This window comes from Balaenoptera physalus (assembly GCF_965194825.1).
Source record: "Balaenoptera physalus genome assembly, chromosome: 1".
Lineage (NCBI taxonomy): Eukaryota > Metazoa > Chordata > Mammalia > Artiodactyla > Balaenopteridae > Balaenoptera > Balaenoptera physalus.
The window spans coordinates 33,717,000-33,727,204 of NC_138882.1; the positions used below are offsets into that span (position 1 = coordinate 33,717,000).

The window sequence follows — 10,205 nt, forward strand, 5'->3', positions numbered from 1 at the left end:
TTGTTTGACACCCTTTGTTAAGGCTGGGGGGACCCAGAAGGAGGAGCAAGGAAGCCTGTCTTCGGGGGGATCCCTGTTAGACTCAGATCAGGGGGCACACTTGCATGACGACGTTCCCTGGCTCAATGGCTGCTGGACCCGCAGGGAGTGCTCCTTACACACTGGTTAAACTTGCAGCTCTGTCTGCCTGGAACACCTCTCCCCACGTTCTTTGCTTGCATGGCTCTCTCCTGTCATTCAGGTGTCAGCTCAGAGAGGCCTTCCCTGACCACTGAGCTAAAGTAACCCCCAACTCTGTAGCTCTCCATCCTTACCCTGCCTTATTTCCTTCACTTCACTAAAATGATCCTCCAGAATGTAAGCTCCATTAGAGTGGGGACCTGTGTCATATTCACCCCCAAAACAGGGTCTGGCTCAAGAGATATTTGTTAAATGAGTGAATTAAAGGGTGGGATGAGTTTTGAGATTTTTTTAATTAAAAAAAATGAAATATAATTTATATACCAAAAAATGAATCTATTCAAAGTGTACAATTCAATGGTTTTTTTTTTTTTAGTATATTCAGAGTTATGAACTCATCACCACAATCTAAGTTTAGAGCATTTACATCACCCCCAAAAGAAATCCCTTCCCCATTAGCAGTCACTCCCCATTCCTCTCTGCATCCCACCCTCAGCCCTAGGAAACTACTCATCTACTTTCTACCTCTATAGATTTTCCTACTCTGAACTTTCACATAAATGACACCATAACAGTATGTGGTATTTTGTGACTGGCTTCTTTCACTTAGCATAACATTGTCAAGGTTTACCCATGTTATAGCATGAGTCAGTACTTCATTCGTTTTTATGGCTGAATAATATTCCATTGTGTGGAGAGACCACATTTTGTTTGCCCATCCATCCGTTGATGAACATTTGGTTTGTTTCCACTTTTTGGCTATTATGAATAATGCTGCTATGAACATTTATGTATAAGTTTTTGTGTGGACATGTTTTCAGTTCTTTGAGGAGTATACCCAGGAGTGAAATTGCTGGGTCAGATGCTACCTCCCATGTAGAGATGGATTTTTAAGCAAGAACCATGTCTGGTGCCAGACCCCTAGGAGACCTTCAGCCCACGTTTGCTACATGCTGAAAGGTGGACAAGCTGCTGGCGGGAGAGGCAGAGGCTTTCTAGATGGGAGACTAACCAGGGTCTGGCTCAGAGAAGGGAACTGGCTTTTGTATTGTGATCCCAGAACCACAGGGGGCCAGCATCCTGGGGAAGTAGGTCAGATAGTGGCCTGGGGAACATTGCATGGAGATTGGGTTTCATGCAGTGCGCAGGAGAGAGTCAGAGGTGGGTATTGGGAAGGCAGGGCTGCAGGAAATTGAGGAAAAAAGAAAGGTAGAGAAAGAGATAGTTAATATAGCAAAGAGAAGAACTCAAGCCTTCCTTTAAGAGCATGTGTGCAGAGGAGAGGCCCAGGTGAGGCTGGGAAAAGGTTGGGGAAACTCTGAAAGCCATTTATCTGCCCTGATGCCTTTGAGATAAAGGGGTCTCCCAAACTGCCCAGGGTGGTTAAACAGGTCCCCATGGAACCAGGAACAAAACCCTAACCTTTTGTCTAAATACCCCTCCTCTTTCCTATCTGACAAAGCACATATCTATACACCCTGCCAACCAGGTGGCTTTGGGTTTTTCTCTTCTCTGAAAGGCTTCCTGCTCTTGATAAGCAAGATTTTTCTAAGGAAGGTCTAGTCCAGGTTTTCCCTAATTGCACACTTCTCCCTCTTGGCCTGCATGTGGTGGCCTCCTTCAAGATCTCTGTCAATGTCAGAAGAGAGAGAGAGAGCTGGTCCCATCCTGAGTGGAGGGCTCCTGCCCTCCTCTGCACCCACTCTAACATCAAGGCTCTCCACACCCAGTCCCTCCAATGCATGTCCCTTTGGAGGCATCCAGAAACTCTATTCAGCCTTGGAACTCAGTCTGGGCCAAGGAGTAGGCAGGACTTGAGCAGGAACCCTAGAGAAAGAGTGCTGCCCTGACTCTCCTCTCCCTGGTGTGTGTCATCCTGCAATTTTCCCCACTCCCGCACAACAGCTGGCCCTCCCGTCCCAATTTGTTAAACCAACCCTCCTCTCGCAGTACCAGACGAGCTGCACCAGCAGTAATCACGTAAGCTGAAAGCACTAGCAGTGGTATTAGCGTTTTAACTTGTGGTGAAGCCCCAAGGAATCAAGCTTTAGAGGCTGGTTTCAGGGCTGGTGGAGGTTCTGTTTGTTTTGGGAGATGGAGGATTGCGCTCAGCTGTCCAGCCCTAGCTGGGTGATGACTCCTGTCTACACACAGGCCACCCCTGTGATGGCCCTCTATTTCCACTGAAGTCTACTTTGCTCCTAACCAAGGGAAAAGGTTCTTTAAGACCTTCTGTCTTGGGGTGGGAGGACTGAGGTTCAGAATTTAAACCTGAACCACTGATGGGACTACTCCCCCTACTCCACCCTACCCCCACCCCTCAGATCCCAGCAGGAAGCCCCAGAGGCCCATAGTTTCCTTCCCAGGAGTGTCAGCTCAGGAGTACTCAGCCCATGAGTATACACAGGGATACTCATGCCATGCCTTTGCCTGGTGAGTATAGGGTATAACTTGTACCCTTCAGAGCTGAAGCTGACTACTATGAGTCAGCTTGCTTTTTTATGAAAAAGCAAGAGGGATTTCCAAAGTATCTTGTTCTAGACACAAATGTGCGGGTTCATATCCTCACTAGCTTAATAGCTGTGTGACCTGGGGCAAGTTTCTTAACCTCCCTGTGCTTCAGCTTCCTTATGCACAAAATGGAGATAATAGCACTACTCTACAGGGTTGTTGTGAAGGTTAAATGAATTGATACAGTGAGTATCAGTAAGTAAGAACAGTGCCTGGCATTGCCTAAACACTCAATAAAGCTAGTTATTATTGCCACCATGATCATTCTTTTCTGTGAGCCAGTTTCCTGAGGCAAGACCCTTTCCACTGCCTGTTCAGAGCCCCTCGTTGAGTAAGGAGCCCTGAGGGAGGCACAAAACAAGTAAGGAAGAGCTGGCCCAGCTTGTTGTGTACCTCTGCTGTTTTCACAAAGCCTGGCATGCCAACCTGCCATTTAGAATGATCCTCATTCCCTTTCCTGTTCTTTGCACTACACGGGTTCCTAAAAAGTTCCAGGTAAGGGAGCTTTTGTAAGTCAAAATACTTAAAAACAAAACCAGAAAAATACCCTGACTGATTTCTAATTAAACCTCTAGGCAGAATTAGAAAGGATCTGGAGCTTTTTCTTAAGATTTTCGGAGTCCCCCATGCATGCAATCCTGTACAAAACCCACAGAAACACTATTGTACACAAGGAGACTTGCTTCTCAAGAGGACACTTTGGTTTACAAGAGGATTTTGGTAGTGGGGATAATCACTCCCTAATTGATGCTTTGTCAGTTGGGTGGCTTAATGTGGGGTCTGCACGTATAGACACCTGTGCTCCTCTCCATCAGCTCTAGAAGTGAGGTGGAGGGGGAAACCCACCTCACAGATACCTCTAGCAGCGAGCCAAAGGGCAGTGCCCTCGGCGCAGAATGGCTCCCCAGAGGCGTCAGCTGTGGTTTTGTTCCCAGGCATCTGCTTGCCTCAGTCCATGCAGTCCAGGAAACCACCCAGCCAGAAGCCAGGACTAGGGAAACCTCCAGCAGTCTCTGACTTGCAAGTCATCTAGCCCCTGCTTTGGGTCTGCTCTCCCAGTTGCACTAAGAGAGTGAATCCTACTGCCTTTCCAAAGGGCTCCGTGGAGGTGGCCCTGTCGAATTTGAGCCGGGGGATTGAGGCTCTGCAATGGTATCCAAAGGGGCATCTCTGGGGGCCATGCCAGGCAGAGGCAAGGGAGGAGTAACATGGGGTGGGGGAAAGCGGAGGGGGATCCTGGCACCAGAGCTGGAGTGTCACCTCACTAAGCTATGGGTGAGTCACCCTGTGCCTCCCCTACGTGGACCCAAGTGCTAAGGTCCTGTTTGTCTCAGAGGAAGAAGGGTGCCACCTCCAGGGGCCAATGCAGGAACCCTGGCTCCCTCAGGAGCAGGACCACACAGGACCCACCTGCCCCGTGGCCGCCCAGGGGAAGGGACACCCCGTGTCAGCTGATCTGGAGCTGAGGATCTGAGTGGAGCACGCCCCAGGGCACTCTGTCCAGCCGCAGCCAGCTCTGGCACTGGGCACAGCCCCTGAGGTGACACTCCCTCTCCTTCCACCTCACTTCCAATTCCGCCCCCCACCCCCGGCAGCAGGGGCTGCAGACAAACCTCAGGTCTGCTGTGCAAGAGGGCGACCCTCCCACCTCTGCAAACTCCCTCACCCCTCTCCCTCGGGGTGTGGGTGGGAGAGAGGGGTGAGAGCTGAGTCTATGCTCTCACCGGGGTGAGCGAAGGCAAATAAACAATCCAGAAGTCACCTTCAGTCTCCAGAGAGAGTTTTGCGGGGAGAGCTGGGGTGGGGGAGGGAGGCAGCCCTCCAGCTAAGGCTGGGCATGGCTAGCGGAGCGGGGAGGGGTGGTCGCTGCCTTCCAGAAGGCAGGTACAACCGGCGGCCCGAGCCCCGCGGGGGGCAGAGACGAGGGTGGCGGGAAGGGTCGGAAGGGTCGGGGGGCTGCGGAGCTCGGGCGCGCGGGCCGGGCACTCACGTCCTCTTGAAGACGCCCCCGAGGGCGCTGCCCAGCAGGAGGCAGAGCTGCTGCGAGAAGAAGACCCAGGAGATCTGGGGCAGCGAGCTGTGCGTCTGGCAGCGCAGGTCCAGCAGCGTGGGCCCCAGGAAGGCGATGCACAGGCCGAAGCTGAAGAAGACGCTCCAGTAGGTGAGCGTGGGCTGCAGGTTGCGGCGGAGCAGCCCTGACACGCGGACGTCGCAGCCCATGGTGCCGGCTCGCGGCTGCTGGTCCGGGCGCGCGCGGTGCCGAGTGCCGCTTCGCCCGCGGGAGGGCCAGCAGGGCTGGGGAGGCCGGGGCCGGGGGAGGGGCGGGAGGGGCGGGGAGGGGCCGCCCTGCGAGGGGCCCCGCCCTCGGGCCCAGGGAGCACCGGGGGCGCCTGGGCCGCCCGTGGGCACCGCGTCCGGGCCAGCGCCTTCCTCGTGCGGTGCCAGGCGCCGGCCTCCCCTCCTTCCTGAACTCACGTTTCCACCCTCCCCCGGCTTCGGGAGACCAACCGGGAGCTGCTCTTCACCGCCACCCCCGCTCCCACCCAGCTCCGCGTCTCTCCAGGCTTCTTATCCAGCCCCCCAAGGTTGGAGGGCCTGGACGCCCATTTTAGAGCTGGGCAAACTGAGAGCCTGCGACGTCCTGGAAGTACACCGAGAGGCTGGGGAGCAGGATCTTCCAGCGCTTCTCCCTCGGGGCAGCTGCAAACCCTCCCCAGACACCCATCTGGCCTGTGCTTTGGCGGTGAAGGAAACACCGAGCCCTCCCCCCTTAAACCTAGGGGCGTCACTGATGGACTTCGGGGGTCTGATAGCATCCCATCTTACCCTGGAATAGAAGGCAAAATTTCATACATACGTTTTTTTCTTGGTAGAGTATTCATGGCTTTCACCAGGAAGGTAATCACTCTAAGCTCCACAGAAGGGCCTGAGAGCCGGTCTTCACCTGCCACATGACATTGGCGCCCTGTACAGGTGCCGGATGGAGGAAGATGTAGACGTTCTTCCAGACTCCATCTCTCTCCCTTCTTCCTAGTTGGGGGAGGGGTGAGGAGAGGGCGGGAGGAGCAGGGCAGTGACTTGAAGGAATTCTGAAATAATCCTCTAGGAAAAGAAAAAAAAAAAGAGTTCTGAGGAAAATTGCTTTTTTTTGTTTTGTTTTTTTTGTTGCGGGAAAAAGCTGGATGGAGGGTGGAGTCGGAGGGTGTTAGACTCCAGACTGGGAGTCCTTCCAGGATCCTGCAGCTGACACAGGCTGTTACTCCCCCCAAGTGGCCACGGGGCTGTTGGGTCCCGTGTGGTCCTGCTCATGAGGCTGCCAGACACCTTTCCTGTGCTGACACCTGGAAGCAGAGCAGAAAGGTCCTTCAGGGTCACTCTGCCCAAGTGTCCTAGTAGTGGCAGGAGCCATGACATCATGACCACTTGCCCGCCAAGGGGACCAGGGCTGAAAGGGCTGAGGAGATAGGTAGGTGGGTGTCCCCATGACAGCTTGGCATGTGGCAGGGCAACCAGCTTCTCTTGCAGGTACCCTCCCCCCTCACAGTGGCACCCTAGCATCTGCTCCATTCCCCTAGGCTGTGAGCACCAGGGAGGGGAGCCCCAGGGTCCCTCTGGCTCAGTTGGCCTATAGGTGATGACAGTTACTTATTCAGTGGTGATAATGATGGGCCTGCACAGTACTTGCAATTAAGTAAAAAGTTATCCTCTGCAGGGAAAAAGCAAAACTAAATAATAACTGCAAATGTTTGAGTCCTCTCTGCCACTCTCAAAGAATTCCAGAACCACAGAAGCTTCAGAGCTGGAAGGACCCATCTCCAGTTGAGTCCCGTATCCCCACCCCATCATTGCTGATAAATGCTTGTCAGTATTGTTCTTGACTGATACCTCTCACTGATGGGGACCTTACTTATCATTTCCTGGGGGGCTGCCTCCAATGTGGTTCAGCTCTGGTTGTAGGAAAGGTTTTATGTGGGACTGAAATGCTTCTCCCTGTGGCTCCCCACTGCCACCCACAGGACAAGACTATTGCTTTGTGCGTGTTAGCCCTTCACACACATAGTGATCTCACCCCCCACCACTCCCCCCTGCACACTTGGCTTTTCCAGCCCAAATTCCTGAAATTCTTTCATAATTTTCTTGGATGGTGCTTCCCAGTTACATCACCCTATTGGTTCAGATCCTCGGGCCACAGTAGCAGTGACTCAGGTCAGTGAGGAAGCCCACCATGTCTGGAATGCTAAAAGCATTCTATAACTTGATCTGGGTGGTGGTTACACAGCTGTAAACATGTAAATATTCATTGGGCTGTATGCTTATGATTTGTGCCTTTCACCGTATGTGAGTTATACTTCAATAAAATAGTAAAAAGTAAAAATAAGTAAACAAAAACAAAGTGAGACACCCCACTGTGAATGCAGTACCCAGTCACCTTATAGTGAAAGGCCTTCCCTTCTTCCCTTCCTCCCTCCCTCCCTCCCTTCCTTCCTTCCTTCCTTCCTTCCTTCTTTCCTTCCTTCCTTCCTTCCTTTGGTGGTGTGGGGCCCTTGATCGGAGAAAAACAGATAAGGAAAAAAGCAATAAGGTACATTTTGTAATAGGCATGCTTTGAGAGTCTGGGGGGCGGGGGCAGTATCTAATTATGCCTGGGAAGGCTTCATGGAAGAGGTGATTACTGTACTGAATCTGAAAGGCAAGTATGTGAAAAGGTTTTGCTTATGTGCTCTTTCTTCTTCTCTTTCTCTATCTCCTCTGTTTTCCAGAATCACATTGTCCACCTCCTCCAGGAAGCTTTCTCAGCAAAGTTCTATCCAGCCCCCAAATTCCAGCAAGCCCCCTCCACTCCTTTCACCCTGCAGTCTTCATAGTGTCAGCTATTACATTTAACCAAGTGTTAGCTTCCTGTTCCTGCCACCCTGCCTCTCCTGCAGCCAATTAAACTGTGGGTTCTTAAAGGCTGGGACTATATTTACCTATATTTCTAACTCCTCTCCTTTACCCAATGCCTCACAGAACACCTTGCAGATAGCAAGTCCTGGATAAGTAGCTGGGAACTGAATTATTTGCATAACACCTTTACAATTATTTTTGATTTTCATTTACATACCATATCTCCCAGTAATAACAAGTTTCCCAAGGGCAGAGTCTATCCTATATTGCCTTTGTGCTGTGTATTCAAATGTCTAGCCCTAGCTGGGCACCCTTTGGTCATTCTTAAATTTGAAAGAAAACCTTGGGTAGTTCCTTAGCCATTCTCTAATTTACCTCCTTCTAAATTGGAAGGAAATTACCCTTCCCTCTCACAAGCTCTGGAAAGCAGTTTGAGACCCCAAAATATGGAAGACTGAATAGACTGACAGAAAGAATCTGAAGGAGTGAAGTGTTCTCAAGCTCTTGCCTGAAATCTATTCTTTTGCTTCAAGCATCATCTCCTCCAGGAAGCTTTCCCTGACCTTCCTAGAGTCCCTCCTTGGGGCTCCCAACATAAACCATTGCTAATGACCTGTTTACTGCTGCTTTTTCAAGGCAGGGGCTATGGGGTTTGTTCTTCACTGGGTGTGGGGATTGACTCCTTGGTGAGAGATGTTTGCACTACACTGACTCCTGCTAACACCTGGAAGTTTACAAGCAATAAATCAACTGCATGTCTTGGACTATGGATAAGTGATGGACATCCTGGAAATACTCAAGGAGAAAGCAAACAAGATAATGTAACACAAAGTGAAATAAGAAGTAGGTACCCTCACCGTGATTCTTTTACATTCATCACGGCTGCCCAGATTCCTTAGTGTAGAAATGCACATGATGTGCATTTTGTTTTTGTTACTGTTTCTGTTAGGATTGAAAACCTTAAATGTTAAGAAAATGTACAAAGAGAAAAGATCTGATTATAGCAGCCTACAGGGGAGTCACTTGGACTTGGGCCTGATTTCATGCTTGGCAGGATCCTCTAAGTGACCATGGACCTGTCCTCGTCCCCAGGGCCCTCTGATCTCTGCTTCCCAGACTCTCAGGAGGCCAGGCAGGAGCAGTAGAGTGAAGTCTCCAGTTCAAGATCATTAAGCATATCCTGCAGTTCCTCTGGCCTCTCTAGGGCATGAGGCTGCCCCTCCCCTACTTCCGGATTTTGTGTTCTCCTCCATATCATTGCCTGGCTGGCCAGACTGTGGAGAGTGAATTGGCAGGCTCTGTCTGGGGGTGGCATGGAGTAGGTTGCAGACAGCTTGGTGCCAAGGACTGCACCCAGATGACCCAGCCACCCTACCCCACATGAACTCAAACAGGGTGTGTGTACAAATATCCAGATGAACTGAGTTCTCATCTGCATGGAGGGTGAGGGGGGTGGTCGCTGCAGATGCCAAGAGGGATAGGAGCAGGTGAAATGGCGCAGAAGCATCTTAAGAGTTAGACCAGTGGCCACACGCATCCTGGAGAGAATGTTGCATAGCACCTGGCATTTAGTTGGTGCTTAAAAGCGCTAGTTGAAGCTAGTCTAAATTTGAGAGTTAGAAGGACTCTCTGAAATTATCTAGTGCAACCTCCCACTCAGAAACGGAATTCCATTTACAGCATCCCGGCAGGTAGCCACAGCTTCAGCATGCTCAGGCTTGAAGTCAGAAGAATCTAGTGTAAGCTATAAGACCTGTGAAAAACTGAACCTCAGTTTTCTCCTCTCTAAAATGGGGAGGGCGCTTCCCTGGTGGTGCAGTGGTTGAGAATCCGCCTGCCAATGCAGGGGACACAGGTTCGAGCCCTGGTCTGGGAAGATCCCACATGCTGCAGAGCAACTGGGCCTGTGAGCCACAACTACTGAGCCTGCGCATCTGGAGCCTGTGCTCCGCAACGAGAGAGGCCACGATAGTGAGAGGCCCGCGCACCGCAATGAAGAGTGGCCCCCGCTCGCCGCAACTAGAGAAAGCCCTTGCACAGAAACTAATACCCAACGCAGCCAAAAATAAATAAATAAATAAATAAATAAATAAATAAATAAATTTATTTATTTTAAATAAATAAATAAATAAAATGGGGAGAATAATTCCTCCCTTACTGAGAGAAAATGTAGACAGAGTGTATAACACAGGAGCTAGTACACTAGGTTCTCAATAAATTATTGTTAATATTATTATTATTATATTTATTATCAGCAATAACTCAAACTGATCTCCTGGTCTTGTATGCTAGAACAGTGGCTAATGAAACTGAATCCCCCTAAAACTGAGTTCCCCTTCTTAGTTTATGATTAACCTCTCTATCCAAAACTATTCCCCATCTTATCCCCTCTGGCCTCTATCCTGTGCAAACTAAACACTTATCACCCAGAGTCAGACGACTAAAATTGCTGTTGTCGATAACATCATTAATGTACAGACTCAGGTTGTTTCTCCAAGGCAAGATGAGGTAACAGACCCCTGGGTCATGGACCACCAGACCAGAGACACATAAACCTTAGGCATCCTGATTCCCAAAATTATGATTAAGAAATGTCATAAGATGACTAATCCCAGCTTCTTTTCCTT

At 50.4% G+C, this 10,205-nt stretch overlaps 1 protein-coding gene across 13 annotated transcripts in view; it reads right to left on the reverse strand.

Moving 5' to 3' along the window:
- The window catches only part of MFSD4A (major facilitator superfamily domain containing 4A), a 30,058-nt gene extending 20,398 nt beyond the window's left edge, over positions 1-9,660 (reverse strand). For 3 of the 13 annotated variants that reach the window (XM_082431459.1, XM_082431466.1, XM_082431460.1), the window contains exon 1: positions 4,682-5,005. In XM_082431459.1, the coding sequence (XP_082287585.1) occupies positions 4,682-4,911 (230 nt within the window). In that variant the 5' untranslated portion in view covers positions 4,912-5,005. Of the gene's footprint in view, positions 1-4,681; positions 5,010-5,548 lie in introns of those variants that run through there. The other 10 variants (XR_014255078.1, XM_082431463.1, XM_082431462.1 and 7 more) reach the window with 7 other exon arrangements.
- Positions 9,661-10,205: the final 545 nt, after the last annotated feature.